Source organism: Notothenia coriiceps, unplaced genomic scaffold (genome assembly GCF_000735185.1).
Source record: "Notothenia coriiceps isolate Sejong01 unplaced genomic scaffold, NC01 NC01_scaffold00004100, whole genome shotgun sequence".
Lineage (NCBI taxonomy): Eukaryota > Metazoa > Chordata > Actinopteri > Perciformes > Nototheniidae > Notothenia > Notothenia coriiceps.
The window spans coordinates 220814-240404 of record NW_011336801.1 but is presented as its reverse complement, the minus strand read 5'-3'; the positions used below and the strand labels follow the sequence as shown (position 1 = coordinate 240404).

Below are 19591 nucleotides of genomic sequence, written 5' to 3'. Positions count from 1 at the left end.
GTATTTGCAGATGAATACTCATGGTTGGCTTGGTAGTAATGGATCACATGCAATCAAGATTACGTAATCACCAAAAATAGGTGAAAATATATAGTTGGCTGCACATTACGAAATTATGTTCTGCTGTATGTCAAAACAGGTTCCTCTTGCCAGTTTGCCTGTTTTGTTATTGGTGTCTTTTTTATCATGATTTATGGAGAGTCAAGATTTGATTCCTTATTATTTACATTGAAAAGCCTATAGTCTCCAAAGTACCTAAACTACTACAGCTTTAAGAGAAATTGAATAAACAACATTATGAGGTTTTATCATTATGTCACACAATGCAGGAGTTGTAGTTCAGTGCAAGCTACGCTACATATATGATCACAACTAGGATTTGAGGTAAGAGGAAAATAAGTCATAATGTTAATGTTTGGCCGTAACAGAGAAATAAGGAAAAAATATAGAGCAATATAGTTGCTTCACTGTTTTGGTATTGTTGGATTACATGACATATCATAATCATACTCCAATTTATTCTAATCTATATGATTAATTGTATGATAAAGCTGTGTTAAATGATAGTGAAATTAATGAATACAAATATTATTCACTGCCTTGACAGTACAAAGGGCAGACTTAATACAATAGAGAAAAGTAGTTGACTAATAAGACTTTATATTTCTAAGCATATATAAGAACACTTGTGAAATGAACTGCATGGTGTTTTTCCTCTGAGCTTAGTATTTGCTTCCACATAAAGCAGGATCCTCACATCCTGTTTGAAATACATAGAGGATATTAAAAAAGTGATGAAGAATATTTAATTCACAAGAAAATACACACGGAATATCTCAATGTGGTGATAAACAATATCCTGATAGCACAACATACCATGAAAGAGCTTAATATCAAGAGCAGATAGCCAAATCAGCTCATATGGGCTCAATGGAAGCCAATAAACAGAGGTAGTCTGCCTCTCCTGACCTTCACTTCTGGGGGGAGATCGGAGCGATAAAGCAGGCGCAACCTCAATAAAATCCTTACAATGGAGTGAAATAAATAGATATTAAATTAAAGCAGAGTCAATACTGGCTGAACTGCCGCAGGAATTCGAGAACAAAAGCTTCTTTGTGCAGTTTAATATTTTCTACAATCAGCGCCTCAAAATACATTTCCAATCATTTTCATCTTGTGCCTTCACATATCAACGCATCTTGTATTGGAACTTGCAAATGACGTGTGTGTGTGTGTGTGTGAGCAGCCACGTTTAGATATTAAATGTGCCTTGTGCTCCTAGTTTGGCCTTTTCATTTGAAGTTAATATCAAATTCATAATCTGTCTCATCTCTGACTGTCCGCTGAGGAGGAGTGTCAAACATTGTCATCATGAGTGCATGAACACACTTTACCCTGGCTAGAAACATGATATTAAGGCATTGAGGCTATGTATGAAGAAGTATTTCGCAGATGGATTAGCAACTGCTTATTTTGGAGTCATTATACATACTACTGCTGCAAGACTCATGTTAATGTCTTCAGTCTGTTGTCATGGGCTGAAAACAGGCCCACTTCAGGTCCACTGGAGTGCTTTCTGAAGCCTTGGTTCTACCAGCATGAATGCCATTTTCACCTAATGCACCTGAAGAGCTCTGCTATGTGTGCGCAGAGTTGCTGAGGGGTTTTCAGGTCCCCTCTGAAGCGTAATTAGTCATCAGGGTTCATACCTGGGGGGCTCATCTACTATTGTATAGAGGGCTTAGTAACCTTATGGAAACAAGCATAATCTTGGGAATGATAGTGGTATGAATTTCACGTTTTTTCACAATCTGTCATATAAGCAGATCAGTTTCTAAAAAAAAGATAATTTCTCACCCTCATGATATTTCCATTTTCAATCTTTCAATTCAAATATCTCATTTGCAGAAGTAATGGTTACATGACACCACTGATGCTCTGCTCACTAATTTTTGCTCTTTTCCTTTGAATTATTGATATGAGAGATTCTCCATATGCTCTCAGAGAATTCTTGTCCATTCCCTTTTTTTTCAGAGAGAATTAGCATTTTACAGTGAAGAGTATAAAGAGCTTAACTGCCCCCAATCAAACCAGGTGATTTAAAGCATGTCTAATCAAGTTGTTTAATAGGGGTTGCAGCTGGATGACCTGTAGTAAATGGTCTGAAAATGTTCCTGGGTCTCAATCACCTGTATAATTAGGACAATCTCACCTGATAACCATGGGTGCTGAAAAGAGGTTTTCAAAATAAGGCTCTGAAAATGAGTTGTAATAACTCTATTGGTGTTTTTGCTAAAAACCTAAATGCTAAAATTATAACAAACATAATAACCAATAATCCTATTGATATAATAAACCCAGTTAAACCTGGGCTCAAAAAGGAAGCTTGAAATTGTAAAACATAAATTGGTATCGACCTTGGAGAGCCTTCTTTGTGACTGGCCTGCCTCAGTAATTAGTTATGCCATATGAAGAGGTCATTTGTATGCTAAAGTTTAATTGTTCAATTATCACTGGATGTGAGAGGAGGCCTTGATGCCATTTCATCATGTTTGAAAATAGTGTTGAACCCCTCATGCCACATATTGTAATAGTTGGCAATTACAGAGAGAGCCCTCTAACTAAGTTGATTGCTGCAGGCTGGCCCCGCTGAAAGCCTCTGCTACCTGCCGGGTGAGTCGTTGGCAGTGAAGAGTCCGTCCATTCAGCCGCTGAGCTGAACCTGCCCTGCTCTCTGTGGAAAACTCCTCCACCAGCAGCTGACAGACAGCATAAACACCAACTGTATAAGTGCTGAGGAGGACAACATGTTAAAACAACATTATTACAAAAAGAAGAGAAGATTAACTGAGAATTCATTGTAGGAGAATTTGTTACTTCAGGGTATAAACAGAGAGGGAAACTAGCTCACATGAACAATGATCCTCAGCATCTTTCATCAGCAAACTGTTTCAAATAACATATTTTACAGCCTAGTCCTCCACTGCATTCAACCTGGAAATGTGTGCATGTTTACTGAATGCAGCTTGTATTGTGGGCAACACCATTGCAACTTAAAAATAAGCGTTACTAACTTATTTCAGGATTTATAATTTTATTAATGTCAAACAAATGTTGTTTTTCAAACAACAATAATTCCACAGTGGAATGCTCTTAAAGAAGCCTAGAGTTGCCATCTACAGGCGGCTATGAAACAAGACAATAAAAAGCATCTAACTACCGGAAGCAGAGCTCAAGAATGTAGTGTTTGAGTTAAGAATGAAACCAAAATCAACAAACATTTCAGTATACTGTTAAGTTAATAAGCTAAGTGAAAAAAAGTACCTAAAAAGACGCTGAATTAAATTTGATAGATATGTCATTTAGGCTCTACAGGAAGTAAGCAAAGAAGAAATAGAAGTGTGTCTCTGTTTTGGGTGTATGTAATACAAGTGATACATTTACCATTTTATTACAACTGCAGCAATAAGTTAGTGATCACCTCAATCAATGATCGATCAATGTTTATTTATATAGCCCAATATCACAAATGTTACATTTGTCTCAGTGGACTTCACAGTTTGTACAGAATATCAATATGACAATACGACACCCTCTGTCCTTGGAGCCTCACATCGTGCAAGGAAAAACTTCCAAAAAAAACCCACAAACCCCATCACCTGGGCTGATGATCAATGATCATGGTTTCATTCTTCTTAGGGACCCAGATGGGAATCCAGGAGACAAAAGAGGCCCTTCACTCTCACCCAGCAGCTTCCTAAGATTCTCATTAGCGTGCTAAATTGAGCCATATGTGTCCACTTTGTAATTAGCGCCTACAAAACCAAGGGTGACACAATGTCTTTTATAAAGAAAAGGTCAACCATGTTTCCAACAAGAATTATAACAACACAGGAAGTGAGATCATTTTGGTTCTTTTTATATACGGATAAAGACAGTTCTTGTTTGTATATTGTATTTTTCTATTTCATGTAAGCTTGAAGAGAGATTTGATACAGAAATCAACATTCTTTAAATGTGTTGAATATTAAAGCCATTGTCCATGGAACAGCAGATAACTTTTTTCTAATTCTACACTCTGTTAAGGGCCCTTTTAAACTGTAATATTGAGAACTCCTGCACGTTAAATACTGTGGGAATCTGAATCTTAGTCTGTATGGATCAACATAAAAAAAAACAGTTTTCTTCAAAGTAGATTTTGCATTTTTGGTGCGGTTAAATGTGGTCAAATATAAGCTATTAGAAGTCAGGGTTATATAATCCAGGTTCGTTTTCATTTAGGCGAGGAAACACTGTAAACATTCTTCTTCACTTGAACAACATATGGCAGAGACAGCCCCTTTGATGAGTGATTTGTAAAACCAGAGGTACAACAACAGGTATTTTCAGCTCTCCCCCAACAGTAAATGCCCCTTTCATGTTCCTCCAACTTGGTACTCACAATCTGAAACAAGGGTGCAATTGTGGTTGTCACCAAACAATGACATTTTTTCTTTCTTTCTTTCTGAAATCCCCATATCATCTCTACACAGATGAGCAATTTGTCTGTCATGAGAGCAGGGGCATTGACCCATTTCGGGCCTATTTCCCTGACAACACTGTTATTAGCGGTAAGCCGAGCCAGTGGCAAATGAATCTGCCTACTGTTCAAGAGGCCAGGGCTCTTTTCAGCGATTAATTTGATAAATATATTAATTATGAATCTGGATGACAGTACAATCAGATTGTCAGGCTTCCAGACTTGGCCTTTGTGATAAGTCTGCTTTGAGATTGGGTCTCCTCGAGTTTCAGGAGCTGTCATCCCCAGGGCTCAGCCTCTTATCAGCGCCTGACCCATTCACTCGGTAATTTCCTGTGTGTTGTAATTAAATGGAGGCTTTCTGATTGCAAGTGACTCTCTTTAAGAGGAGCTTCTTGGGTTTCAGGTGAAAGGGATGGTCAATGGACTGGCTGTCTCCCCTCTCTCTGCGGGACGTTTGCCTCTAATACATCTGCTGCAATGTGGAACTGTTGTTGATGATTTATGCAGGAGAATAACCTCCTTAAATCTTTATTCAAAATGTTTTTTTAATAAGAAGCATCATTTTCAAAGAAAGAAAAAGATACATTTAATATAGACAATAATATTTCCAAAGGACACAAGAAAAACAATTTTCAAATCACAAAAATAATCACAAAATAATGTTAAAAAAATAAATGGAAATAGTACAAATAAATGTAGTTAGAAAAACATAGCAATAATAATGATTATAATGACTACAATAAAAGGGACTCAAGAAGAAAAATCAATAAATAGCAGTGCAATAATACAAATACATAAAACATAATACATCAAAACAAGAAATAATAATATACAAAAGTGTAAAATATTAATAATAATTATGAAAATCTTTATAATAAAATACTATTACATTTGTGACTACACCCTCAAATCAGAAACGCTGACAAACAATACAATAGGTAACGTTTTTTTCTTCTTGCTGACCCTCAAGTTCACTCAATAACGAAACACTGATAACTCTACTTTCTCTGAATTATGGTGTGTTTATTAGCATAGTGGGAGATTTTTTCGACACTGCTTGGAAGTTTAGGAAATCCTCTGCTTGCTGCTGACAGTGGATTATGGACATTTACTGTGTGCTGACTCTGCATGTCCATCTCTCATCGGATACTGTTACAGAGCTGGCAGACAGACATCCTGAGCCCCAGCACTCCTCCCTCCGTATTGTCTGACATGTGGCTGAAAGGCAATGGAAGGGTTAAACCAAGCCAAAGCAAATATAATACAAGGTGCTGCAGAAACAAATGCAGAAAAGTCTGGATCTCTCAAAATTACACATGTCTATCATACAATGAAAGATAAAACAGTCATATATAATTTACAAGTGTCATCTAAACTGAAAAGGAACAAATATTGTATCAAAAAAAATCCTCACTGCTTCGCAACCTGCATTAATCGGTGACATGATTCACAACATACACTGAAAAAACTGAAACGTTGATTTCAACTAACCTAATACAGTTATGTTGAATGTGTTGACTATAATACATTTAATTAATGTTAATGTTTCAGTTTTTTCAGTGTAACAGGATGTGATGTTTCAATACTTATTTTAACTTTGATAATAGGCAAGACTTTGGAGGGCCAAATTTGCACACATTTACTGAGTTCCATCATTTTCTTTTTCAATTCACTCGTGGTAAAACACTTAATTCTCTAAGAGTGGGATCCAAATTAAAGCTGGAATTAATTTGGCTGCGCTGCCTCTAGAGGCACAAAAGGTTTGCCTGCCGTCCTCTTTCAGTTTTCCTCTCTGGTATAACCGGGGCCTATCATTAAAACCCATTTTCTTCATACGGTCTGTGAGCGCCATTAATTCAGAGAGTGGGAGCCATTATGGAGCTAGTGGCTCCCGGGGTAGCACTGGGGGAGAGGTGGGGCTGTGGCTTTTCAACATTAATGGCCCCCATGTGTGCCTGCTAGTAATCTCAACAAGGAGTGAAGTGGCTTCATCCAGGCTGCAGGAGCAGGGCGATGGCTCCCAAAACACTGCAGGGATTAAATTGAGTTTTGTCTTGGGGCCCTTTTACTCTGACCTACGACATTTAAATAGCCTCTCACAGCGGGCCCACCTTCACACTATTGTTCTCTTCTCCATCATTTGCATAATTAGCTGCAGTTTTATTTAAAAAAATAACTTGTTCACAGTCTTTGTGCACATATATTGAGAAAACTTACAAAGTGTTATGTCTTGTGGAATACTAATTAAAAAATGTTTGTATAGGGCTGGTGAATATGGAGAATATCAAGATACATTTGTCACAATATTTTAGGTTTGACTGCTTAAATGGACTATTTGAACAATAGCATTTAGGATATATAATCATCATTAAAATATAATGAGTGGGTAAAGACAAATAATGAAAATTAGAAAATGACATCACTTCCCCAAAATGCAGCTCTTAAAAAGAAAACACACATTACAATACCCTATATCAAAAATCTAAGACGATATCTAACCTCACATAACCATATTAATATTATATTCATACATTGCCCAGCTTGTCAGGTTATAAAGGTTATGTATTGCATACAATCAAAGGGTTTAAATAGTTATTATATCCATGAGAAGCACGGCATGCAATTTACAAATGCCACTCATCAAAACATTGACTATAAATACTTTAGCAGGAACATTTGAAGGTAGATTTAAAAAAAAAGCATTGACCATGCTTTGCCACAAGGAGGAACCACTGGTCTAATGTTGCTACAGTTGTGCTTGAGTTGTCATTCATGCAATACGTCAGTGTTTCACTAGATGGCAGGGGTGCATGATTTAATGACTGAGCTGGTGTCATCGTGACAATAAACTTTTCTCTGGCATACTAATTAGCCTGTAGTATTGGCTATTTGAATGCACAGTGTGAAATTACCCAGTCATGGGAACACAGGAGAGTTGCTGCTTTTGTTTTTAACTCTGTACCACAGTGATGGCTAAGCTGTTTAGCAGGTTTCTATATAAAATATGACCTGTAACAAGATTTGGATGTCCCAATCCCAATCTGATCAACTTTCTGTTTTCACAGCCTCATCTGCACCACTAAAGTAAACAGTTCCCTTAAGGATGCATTCATGTTTACATTACTGTGAGAGTTTCTGGAGGGAGGCACCAGAGGTTAATTGTAGTCTCCTGCAAACGAAATAGAGCGGCTCCATGCAAACAGGGATAAACACAAATAAGTACATTCTCATATTCATGTAATTGTGATGATATCAAATGAAATCACTGATTACCAAATCTGCGGTCATCCCCTTGTTGCGTTCTATTCATGCTGGCTATGATAAGCCGGAAATAAAAGGATAATTATTTAAACATCAGCATTTCTAATTTCTAATTTCTCTCGAAGGTGAAGGGAACACTAATGGAATTTTTCTGAGGGTTTATTAAATTACTGTGAAATGAAATTAGGAAAGCAAATTAATCCTTGCAGTGAATAAGATCATTGAATATTGACTTTTCAACCCAAAGCATTGGATAATGAGGCAGGACTGGTTTAAGACACTGACAGACAGCAGTAGATGAGCTCAGATGAATATAAAAGATGGATGGCGATAACTCTTTTATGTTAAAAAATAAATGTTATTTAAGATGTAAGTAAGTAAGTAAGAGATGTTTGTATGGGCCACATAGGTAACAACAAAGCATTTTGTTATCATGCTTATTATCTCAGAGAGGTCAGACAAGTGACTTTTGCTCTTTAATGCACTTGGCTTTTATTCTCACATTCACCTGCACATTGATTTACTTCTCAGTGACATACTATGCTGTTGCCTCTCACTGCTATATTGTCCAGGCATTCCCAAAAAATCATAGAGAAAATATGTAGAGGGTTTGCGAAGTTCACATCCTTACACATCCACGAAAAATCTAATCTTTTTTGAGTGCACCAAAGTGTGCCAGTAAACTGTGCTTTGCTTTTAACATAAAACTGTCACTGCTTCAGAATTATGGTGACAATGATGAACTTTTTTATAGCTTAATATTAAACACACAGATTTGCTTTATTCCAGAGTTAGAAGAGATGACACCACTCCAGAACAGAGCAGGTTTATTATTAGGGTCCAATTTAAGACAAAGTTCAAAGACTGAGGGAAATCTAATCAAGTCAATTGTATTAAAAAACATATGCAATATGTATATTATCTGACCAAGAGGATCGATTCATTGCATAGTGTGTTTGCTTTCAGCGGGATGCAGCAGCGGCTCAGAGAACAGCTGTAAATGACACTGTGAACTCATCTGTGAAGTAAACAGATGAAAGACAGAGAGACTCATTTTGAGTTGCTATATGGCTTTGATTGATACCTTCAAGGCCGAATGTACAAAAACACCCATCTGTTATATTGTAATCTGGCAAAAAACCTTCTGCTGAGGCCCTTTTTTTCTACATTAGTCAGAAATACAGTCTTTCCTCTAAGCTTCAACAGTTATATATGATAAATCTGAAATGGTGGTATGGTCTATATACTACCGAAAAGACTCAAACCAATTTGTGAGGCCCGGCTGTGAAACACTAACATCATGTCATATTAAAGCCTTTTGTTTTGTTCTTGAGATAGTTGCCTATTTGCAGCCTGGAGCCAGTTGACACACTGCCAAACCCCTCCTGGATCCATCATGAAAATAAGCTTGTACTTCATAGCCCAGTGCCTGTTTTGAAAAGTGTTCTTCTGATTATAAATACCTGACGCTGAGCTCAGGCGCTGCTGCTGGCTTTGCTCCACATCACCACAGCTAATGTGAAAGTAAAGGCACCTCAGAGTGTTCAGAAGAGTTTCTGGTGGTGCACTGCGCAGCCAGGCATACTGATGGAGGACATGGGCAACAGCCTCATATCAGAGAAGCTTTTATAACAATCATATACAGCACTCAGTCTTTCATTACTCTACCATGGAGGCTATGTTTTCATTTTTTGTTTTGTTATCCTGTTTTAAATGGCCAGATTATTTTTTAAACCTTGTGGAAGGTATGGGCCAAGGATCATACCTGACTACATTAATGAGCAGATCCAAATCATGGGGGGGGAATACACACATTAGTTTTCAGTAATGAAAACAGCTTTGATGGAGGTTTGCCCTCTTTTCAGCAAATTACTGGATTATCATTACTGAATAAATGTAATTTAGCGAGTCGAGGAAAAGCCGAAATACCTTTGGATCATTAACATTGCATTATAACAATTAAAGATAATATGCGTAGTATGTCTTTATCTGCAATGTCACTATGGCTGTTACAATGTAGTGTAGCAACATTTCAATTTCAAGTGTCATGAATTGTAAATAATACTTTCAAATTGTACATAGCTGAATAAATGTTCTTTTCCACAAGTGAACAAATTGTACGTTTAGGTGATATCCTTCTTTTGTGCTATAGTTTAGTTAGCCGGCTGCTTGCGCAAGCTTTACAAAATGATCCAACTGCTTTGAACTTTTCTATATGTATTCTTTTTACAAATCTGAAAGCTGTTATACCAGATTCTGTTCAGTATCAAATAGGTTTAAGTAGTGATGACTGTGGTAACAGGAAGCTGGCATTATCAGCAGTGTCAACACCTCCTCTTCGCTTCACTAGGTTGGCATTTCACCGTTTGTCTAAAGCTTCTTCTCAGTGAGTCTTCCTCCTGTCTTTGCTTAAGACCTTTACGAGACATGAGACTGCTCTGCAAGCAATGAGCTCATACAGAATGAATGCATTCTTATTAAAAGTCTGAGTTTCTCTAGTTTTGTAATTTATTTAAAACAAGTTCCTCAAACTTTTTTCTAAAGCTCCACTCCACTCAATATAAATGCAGGTTGTTCAAAATACAAGTGACACGTCTTTATCCAAAAGGTCAGACAGGAAGATGTAGAAGCTAAAGCATACATCTAGGTTTAAAATGAACTCCGACCTGCCAATTCGAGGGAAGTCAAGTGTGGAAATTGGAACTGGCAGCAAATTCAAATCCACACAGTCCCAGCTAAAGGGAGGAGTGCTGCAGGCTTTCTCTCATACTAACGTGTCTCACAGTCAAGTCCTGCACTTGTTAGGTCTCCTGACAGAAGGTATTATCTTCAAAGGGCAGATCTGCTGAGCTGAGATGTCTTGACTTGTCTCGAACACAGTAAACAGAAAAAGATTCCCCCAAAAATTCAAAAAAATCCATCTTTACATATTATAAGGAAGGAAAATGCTGAAGGTCTTTCACTTTAACATGTAGGCAGACGCAACTGATCAGGCCAGGATTTACTTTACAACCATTTTGATAATCAGCAAATTGTCCTTTATGAAGCAAAAATGTGAATTGTTCTTTTTTTCAGTTTGAATATGTTTCTAAATGTAATATGCTTGGGTTTATGACTATTGGTTGTACAAAGCAAACATATGTACAGTAGACACCTTGTTAGATTATGAGATATTGCGATGGTAATTTCTCAAAATGTACATACATTTTATGAGCATTTAATCGATAAACATATTGAAATAGACAACAAAAACAGCTGTCTGTTACGGCCCCAAAGTAAAAAAGAGAAGCAGAAGCCTGTTTCCACACTTTCATACACAAGGAGCACAAACTCATCAATATTAGCAATGAGTGATTGATGAAGTCAATAAAGAATTATGAGTTTTACCTGGATTGACTTCTGTAATTATGTAATATTAGTTACTTTTTAGCGGCCACCAGCAGCTTGATAGCCTGCTTTGATGGACTTAAGATTTTCTGACCCTTTGAAAACAGAAATTCAACAAAGAGGTGAAAATAATTGTCAGGTTGTGCGTGTCTGAATGCAAGAACATGTGGAGGCATGCCTGAGCGTGGTCACAGCTGTTGAAAATACGCGTTTGTTAAAGAAAACATTTTCCAGGTGGAAGGGTAAAATCCATCACATGAAAAATCCTCCTACTTGAACACATTAAACCTTCATCCATTTCACTAAATCCCCTCTAAGCTATATTTTTAGAATGGCTTTTTTTTTCAGGGACATTATTGTCTGTGGAGCTGGCCTTTAATTCTGAAAAGAATAATTAAAGGGATGAGTACGAAAAGCTGCTCTTGTGCCTGAGATCAACTGGTGTCTCTGTGCTGATAAGGCCTCTCCACTGACAGGAGAGAGCTGCACAAGCAGTTGCATGACAGCGCTCAAAGGGTGCCCCCCTCACATGTGAAGGTATAATAATGGAAATACATCCATCACAGACAAAGCCTTACTCTGGGACAAGATGGAGCTTCATTTTTGTTTAATTGGCTTGCTGTTTGTCTTTCTCCTGCAGGTGTCTTCTCTTTGCATCAGGAGCAACCATCAGCCCCCCACATACAGTATAGCATTACTGGATGGCATTTTAATGAGCCTCCCTTTTAAAGAATTCCCCCCCTTTTTTCTCTCCTACTCCAGTTCACCTTTTGCAACCGTGGAGTAAAAGGAGCGCACGCGGCTGCCTGCATAGTATGACATCCCCACTGTCAAATACTGTGTGCATGTGTGTTGCAGTAACAGAAACTATTTCCGCCCACACTCTCTCACTCTGACACCTCCCCTCCCCTTATTGTAGCCCCAACCACCACCTCACCCTGTTCCAGCGCCTTGCCGCACGTGCTGCTGCACACTGAGTCCCACGCTTCTGAGCAAAGATTCTCCATGCTCAAGTCCAGAGGGGCAGCAGAGTGCGGGGGCGTCATCCAGCCTCAACGAAGATGGTGCTCCTCATCAATATGATGAAGCAGATGTAATTAGAACACATATTTGAGTAAAGCACGTGGTGAAGAGACGCTGCTGGAATGCAATGATGGTTTAAATCAGTGAAACCACCTTAACATGAACAGATATGTCTATATAAAACCAATTTGATTTCAAATTAGGGTTTGAATTAATGAGCAGGAGTGGAACAAATAATCTCTTGACAATTTGTTTTGCCCAACCCTTTTCTGGGGGGGGGGGGGGGTGATTTCAATATTTAAATGAGCTTCTAAAAATAATGCTGTGTGACAGTTTTCTTTACCTGGATATGCAAATGACACAGACAATGGATGCATAATTTAATGTAAATGTCATGATCAATTATTTACAAAAAATAGTGTCCCCATTAAAAAAAAAAAATTATATATATATATAACACACATCAGGTCTGTGTTTTACTAATCACTAATTTCAGTTTGGATAAGGTCAACTCTCTGGCTGCAATTTCCATTTTTCCAGAAAATATCCCCACTTCACTCTTGTTAATGTTACTGTTCCTCACAGGAGACGGGGGGAGATCAAGGAGCCCACACACTGTGCAGTGTGTGCGGAGGGGTGATGCTTCGAGAGCGCATCACAGGACGACAAAACCCCACTGCAAGACGCAGAGCCAGAATAGAGCAGCTTTGGCACGAGAGCTATTTTCCTGTAGGTTGTAGAGGGGAACAAAAAGAGTAGAAATCGTCTTCGTTTCCCCTAAGATACTTCTCATGATGCCGGAATCCTCCTGGTCGTCTTTGTTGGCCAGTATACAGAGACAATGTAGTTGAGAGAGAAAGGGGAACTGCACCGGTGGAGAGATCTGGGGATGAATGGACATGGTTATGGGTGATTAATTGCATTTTCAGCTGGAGAACAACACTGGATATGCTCAGAAAAAGTGAGGATAAGTGAGTTTCGGGGCCCACAGGATGGACACTGCGGAGGTGATTCTGTCTGTGTTGGTGGTTGTGATTATCATAGTATCGTTGCTCTCCAACGTCCTGGTGCTGATCTGCTTTCTGTACAACCCGGAGATCCGTAAGCAGGTCCCCGGCCTGTTCAACCTCAATCTCACCTTCTGCAACTTGTTGCTGACAGTGTCCAACATGCCGCTCACTTTGGTGGGACTCGTCAGTAAGACTCAGCCGGGAGGGGACGGCTTCTGTCAGATCGTGGGCTTCCTGGAGACATTCCTGTCCACCAACTCGATGCTGAGCATGGCAGCTCTGAGCATCGACAGGTGGATTGCGGTGGTGTTCCCCCTGAGGTACCACTCCAAAATGCGCCACAAAGACGCAGCTTTGGTCCTCGGGTACACATGGGTGCACTCGGTGTCCTTCTCCACGGTGGCCACCTGCCTCTCCTGGGTGGGATACCACCGGCTTTACGCGTCCTGCACGTTGTCCAACCCGAGGGCGAGCAGCCGGACACCGTTTGTTATATTCACCGTCTTTTTCCACTCCTTTTCCTTCCTCCTGTCTTTTATAGTGCTGTGTGTCACTTACCTCAAAGTGCTCAAAGTCGCAAGGTTTCACTGTAAGAGGATCGACGTTATTACAATGCAAACGTTAGTGCTGCTGGTGGATATACACCCCAGGTGAGCTCCCTTAACTTATTGTTCCTGTTTGTGTTCTGCCTGTACATGCAGCTTTCTTTTCGTGATTCAGTTAGAAAAAAGCGTTATCCACCATCTTATCGAAAGGGGGAGGGGGAGCTGTGGGGGGATTAGTGAGTGTATTAAGATACATGATTATTTATTTAATTAATTTAAAAGACTAAATGTAATACTACCATCCTTGCACTGAAGTTTGTCCTCAGTATTCAGAGGCAATGCAACATCTGTATCCACTTAAAGGCAATCCAGGGTGATTGCGTTACTCTGCCTATATAACATAATGTGTACATACAGCATAGTGTGAGCATGTGTGTGTGTGTGTGTGTGTGTGTGTGTGTGTGTGTGTGTGTGTGTGTGTGTGTGTGTGTGTGTGTGTGTGTGTGTGTGTGTGTGTGTGTGTGTGTGTGTGTGTGTGTTCGGTTATATACTGTATAAGCTGGTGTTCTCTGGTGTACACTTTTAGAAATTGTCCTTCTTGTTTTACATTGATTGACATCAGTGTTTTTTGGGATAAATATGTTATTGTCCCTCAGCTCAGCTTCCTATATATTTAACCCCTGTCCAACAGAAATAAAACACAAGCGCACCAACTCCTTGCTATCTTTTATGACATCTCTGGAGACAGTATGTGGTCTTCCCTCAGTGTGTCTCCCTGATATTAATCCACTGAACTCTCTGTGTGTTTATAGTGTTCGCCAGCGTTGCCTGGAGGAGCAGAAGAGAAGACGACAGAGAGCGACGAAGAAGATCAGCACCTTCATCGGAACCTTCATGATCTGCTTCGCTCCCTATGTGATCACAAGGTGAGAAAGAAACTGTGTAGGCGGGAGAGGGAAACCATGCCGGCACACTGCGGCGTACGCAGCCTCTTTTGTTCTGCTGGTATATCCCCCAAACCTCCCTCCTCTGCTGTCAAATCCTCTCCCCCCTCCTCCTCCTCCTAACTGCCTCCTCTCTGCTTACTCTCCACGACGGCCAGAGTTGGAAGATGAGATTGGCTGACCTTGTGATAAGTAATATGCCTCTGCTCTGCTGTTGCTGCTGCATTAGCACTTTTCTCCTCAAGTTGCTCGGGTGCATCACTTAGTTAGGAGGAATTCACTTCCATCAATCACTCGACAAAGAGAGGCTGTCACATGAAGCTTAAGTGTAAAGCACATAAGTGATGCGCGAGTGGACGTGTGAGAAGAAATACCAAAATATAACTATTTATACTTTGTAAATTAAATCATACAAAGTGCCTTAAAATATAAAAACAACACATAGAGTAGGGGTTGATATACACCTTAGAATGGGAAAATATCCAAGACACATGTGGATCACAGTAAAATATATATATGTATAATATAATATGGATTTATACAAATTCAGGAATTTACATGTTCTGGTAACCCTCAAGTGTCAGTTCTCCTGAGTTACAACAAACACACAAACTGCTTTCTTTAGAATATCATGGTAAAGTTAACTATTTTTAAGTCCTGGCTACTTTTTGTATTTAATTAGCAGTGGCCTTCTGAACTCACACATTGATTAACAGCTAATGTCACAAGCATTGTTTCATTTCCTGTAACTATAATGCCAATAAGTTGATATTTTGCAGAAACAGGAAATGTGTGCAAACTAATTATAAACAGTTTTGATCTAATACTCATCATTATAGCATATCATTTTAGCAGAAAACCTATCTGTGTACTAACAGGTAACCAATACGGACCCAATACGTGAAGCTTATACATCCAAAAAACTACAACTTCTGAAGAAAACTGCAAGTCTAAGATCCAACATGCAGATGAATTGTTGGGCAATGCATTTCTGGGAGTACATCACTCAAAAACAGACTGTATCTCATCCTCATACTGTCTGGTTTTAGTATGAGCAGCTACTCACTTTTCCATACTAAAACATTACTTAATACTTAGTGTAGAGAAGAGTAGAGTATGTCATATGGATCATTTGTTTTGTCATGTAGATGGTGTTACTCAACCAAAAGAGAAAATATTCCATTATTTAGTACTACTGTAGGCCTATGTTATTTAAAACCATTCACTCATAGGGCGTTGGGGGTGACGGAGCTAGAGAGGATGTCTGTATGTTTGGATATGAAATGATACAGAAGACATTACTCTCTTTATCCTCTCTATAAGTCTTAAACACATTTTTAAATTGGTCCGTTGCAAGTGTTTGCAAGTTGTTCTTCTACTCTAATGGTTTTGGTATCAGTAGGCTGTCAGTAATGAACGACCATAGCAGCACTGTGCTACTTTCATTCTGCGTAGGACAGTTGACTAATTACTATCTGAACATATTACGCTAAAAGCCCCTCCACTGCATACTCATTTGTTGTCTGGGTCATTATGTGTAAAATCACCGCTGTGCGCCGTCACAGCTGACTTAACGTGCTGTTTGCTCTGCTGCTGCGGAGTGTGTAGGCAAATGCCAGTGATGGCTACTGGCCCATGCTAGGCCAGTGTTACAGTGCTGACAGAGCTTGATTGTAGACACAGTAATCATACAGAGTGCAAGCGGAAAAGGATCAGCGATATCTTAACCACCTTTTATGACACCATGTACAGGAAGGTGTATTAATATTTGACAAAAATGAGTGTGAAAGCACCGATTTTCTGTCTTTATGGGTATGACTGAGATCACGTTAGGATGCAGACTTCAGAAAACGTCATTATGTAGGCCTACCACTTTAAATCTAATATACGGTATTTTAATTACAGAAGAGTATTTTTTTACCCCTGCTGAAAGAACTCACTGTCCTCTGTCCTTTATGGTTTTCTGCTTAGCACTCAGTCTGAAAGTGTATTAAATAACAATCAGAGTTAATTGGCTTGTTTCCAGACACTTATTACTGCTTAGACAGGTCTGTTTTATTCTTCCGGTGGCCCTGACAGATATATGCTGCTGGCTGCATGTGAGTGGTGAGATGATAAGAAGCTTCACGCTGTAAATCCAAACGCAGGAGACAAGTAGAAACACCCTGCTTATGTGCAACAATGTCTTGCAAATGTATTTCTATGTCTTCATGATGAGCTCAGGGCATGCATGCATTTTCAACCTTTGCTCCCCTTCTCTCACCACCCTCCCTTTATGTATGCCTGCAGGATCGTGGAGTTATTTCCAGCGGTGCCTATCAACCCTCACTGGGGAATTGTTTCCAAGTGCTTAGCTTACAGCAAGGCAGCCTGCGACCCCTTTGTGTACTCACTGCTCCGACACCAATACAGGAAGACGTGCACTGACATCATCAACAGGCTGCTGAAGCGGAGCTCTTTGAACGCATCGGGGCGCGGACACGAGAACCAAGTCAACAGCATAGCAACTGCAGAGTGACCCGGCAACTGTCAGGGAAATATGAGGCTGATTTATCGCCGATTAAGAACAGAAGAAATAGTGCTTGTCCCTGTACATGTCTGCTTGAATTTGGTCTGACAAGCCAAAAGAAAGCGACTACAGACAGAGGGCAAATCCCCGGCACCCTGGAATACCACTGTGCTTGCATACTGAAACTCCAGAACGGCAGATCAGTGCAGTGAACTTGTGAGGACAATGAGAAACGGGAGATTTCACATCCACCGGAAGAGACAGATGTGCTCACCCAAGATGAACGGCCAGTTAGCCTCATTATTCTGACATGGTAGCTTTAAGTCTGATATAAGACATAAGGATTTAGTTTTACATTACGTCTAACATACATTCTACGGAAGCCCTGAGAGGCAAGTGAGAAAAAATACTAATGATCCGTTTTCTAATGTCTATAGCTAAAGGGTTTTCTCTCCTGTGTTTATGTCTTAAGAAGAGGTGATTTTTGTTTCGCCTAGATACTTTTTCATCATATGTAAATAATTAAACCTTTTCCCACCTGTTTCACGGATGAAAAGAACACCCTAGAAAGACTTTCCTGGAGCAGAATCTTTTTTTTCTAACTTGCCAGTCAGGGCTTCTGTAATGTTTACATTGTATTTTTTAAATGAAAGAAAGGAAAGAATAGAAAATGGCTGTTTGCCGATTTAGTGACAGGTTGATGCGTTCACACTCTATGTAGCACTATAAACTAGCCTAACCAAAACTAACAGTCCCCAAATTGTATTACAGATGGAAACGTACAGCAGACTGCACAGCTTGGCTCAGGTTTACATTGCCTTGAAGCATAATGGCCAATGAAAGATAAAGCTATGTGACTATGTGAGACTTTGTCTGTGTTTCACGTGTGGTATTTGCGCACCATTTAGAAAGACTTATTGACCCAGCTAAGCAGAGTTTTAAAGGTAAAAATAAGCCTTCAAACCGACTGCCTTTGCTGTCATGACTGACATGTGCCCCTCAGGTTGATTAACTTAGCCAAGCGTGATTGACAGTACTCGGGCGGATTTGTACTCACAGAAAGGAGTGACCGGGAGCGACATGCTTTTTGATTTCTCACACATTTGGGCTGGATGGAAAGGAAGGAAAAATGCATCTGATGTCCTTATTTTCATCACTTGGGAGAGTGACTATAACTAATGACAACATTTGATGTTTAATAGCAATGACAGTCTTTCATGAAAAGCAAAAAATAGTATCTGTTTTCTGCTTGGCAGTCAGCATGTATGTTATTTATTGAGATGGAACAACTTTAAGGATTGCAGTGTCCCTCTTTTTACTCTCACATTAATTGGGCGCACATGATGTTTATTTATTTAGTCCCATTGCTTGTGAAGTATTGTAGTTTCAGGTCTTTGTTGAAGACCTAGTCCAAGAGCCTTCTTGACTGACAAAAGTGTTATCTGACTCAATAAATGTTGTACCTATTATATTTTTGTTCTGTAACAGAAGAAAGGCAGCTCTGTATCAGAGGGCTTAACTTTTTGTAGAGTAGACATCTGTAAATGGAAGTCCTCGACGCCTTAGTTTAATTAAAAAAAGGAATAAAGAAGACGTTTTTGATGGATTTGGTGTTCTGTCGGTACAACAGTAAGTTACTGTATGTATCACACACAGTGCCAAAACGATCAATGACGCCCAGTGAGCCAAATATAAGTAGCTGCACTTAATTTTTATGAAAACATAAAAGAAGATAGATAAAAAAAATATATTTATGAAATTACTTATTGATACATGTTTGCTTTTATTTTGTGTTCATGGTTGTTACGGAAGCCCTAAAAGTTAAGTGAGGAAAAATAAGGCAGATCTAAATATCCTCCTGTGTTTATGACTTCAGCACAAGAGTAGAAAAATGAAGGAACTAATATACTGTAGATATATATATGGAGACAAAACTATTAGGATCGGACTGAAACGCATTAAAAGTTATTTTTGGACATGTTTCTCAGGGCTTCCGTAAACTTTTGATAATACAGAGGAGAAATAGTTGTCTTGGATATATGATGCATTGCAAAGTTATGTTTAACACTCCGAGACAATCAATGCCTTAATCTCTGTTATATATGATATGTTCTTTACATTCACAACGGCATATGGGTATTTTGAACAATATGGATAGAGTAAATTATTGCCTTATTCACTTCAGCTATTTCTTTACCCTCTGCTTTCCATGGTTTCTGATCATGTTTTGCACTCATGTAGAGTAGTTATTTTCCTCATACATGATGGTTATTGGTGAAAAATCAAGGTATTATATATGTTGATAGATTTAGATAAATGACAACTTGAAGAGTATTTTTGTGTCTTTTTGATATACGTACATGTAATTTATGACGACACTTTATTTGTTG

The 19591-nt window shown here is 39.0% G+C and overlaps 1 protein-coding gene across 1 annotated transcript; it reads left to right on the top strand.

Annotated features, from left to right (window-relative positions):
- Positions 1 to 12747: 12747 nt before the first annotated feature.
- Positions 12748 to 18876, top strand: LOC104942009 (G-protein coupled receptor 26). Its single transcript, XM_010767194.1, has 3 exons — positions 12748 to 13853; positions 14561 to 14674; positions 16982 to 18876. Exons 1-3 carry the CDS (start codon positions 13186 to 13188, stop codon positions 17208 to 17210), a joined length of 1011 nt encoding a protein of 336 aa, XP_010765496.1. The 5' UTR covers positions 12748 to 13185; the 3' UTR covers positions 17211 to 18876.
- The last annotated feature ends 715 nt before the right edge of the window (positions 18877 to 19591 follow it).

Excerpts from the sequence above, each read along its gene's own strand:
- LOC104942009 (XM_010767194.1), top strand. The coding sequence starts at position 13,186 with ATGGACACTGCGGAGGTGATTCTGTCTGTGTTGGTGGTTGTGATTATC. Across the intron at positions 13,854-14,560 it reads CTGGTGGATATACACCCCAG|TGTTCGCCAGCGTTGCCTGG; the intron begins GTGAGCTCCCTT and ends GTGTGTTTATAG. Across the intron at positions 14,675-16,981 it reads GCTCCCTATGTGATCACAAG|GATCGTGGAGTTATTTCCAG; the intron begins GTGAGAAAGAAA and ends GTATGCCTGCAG.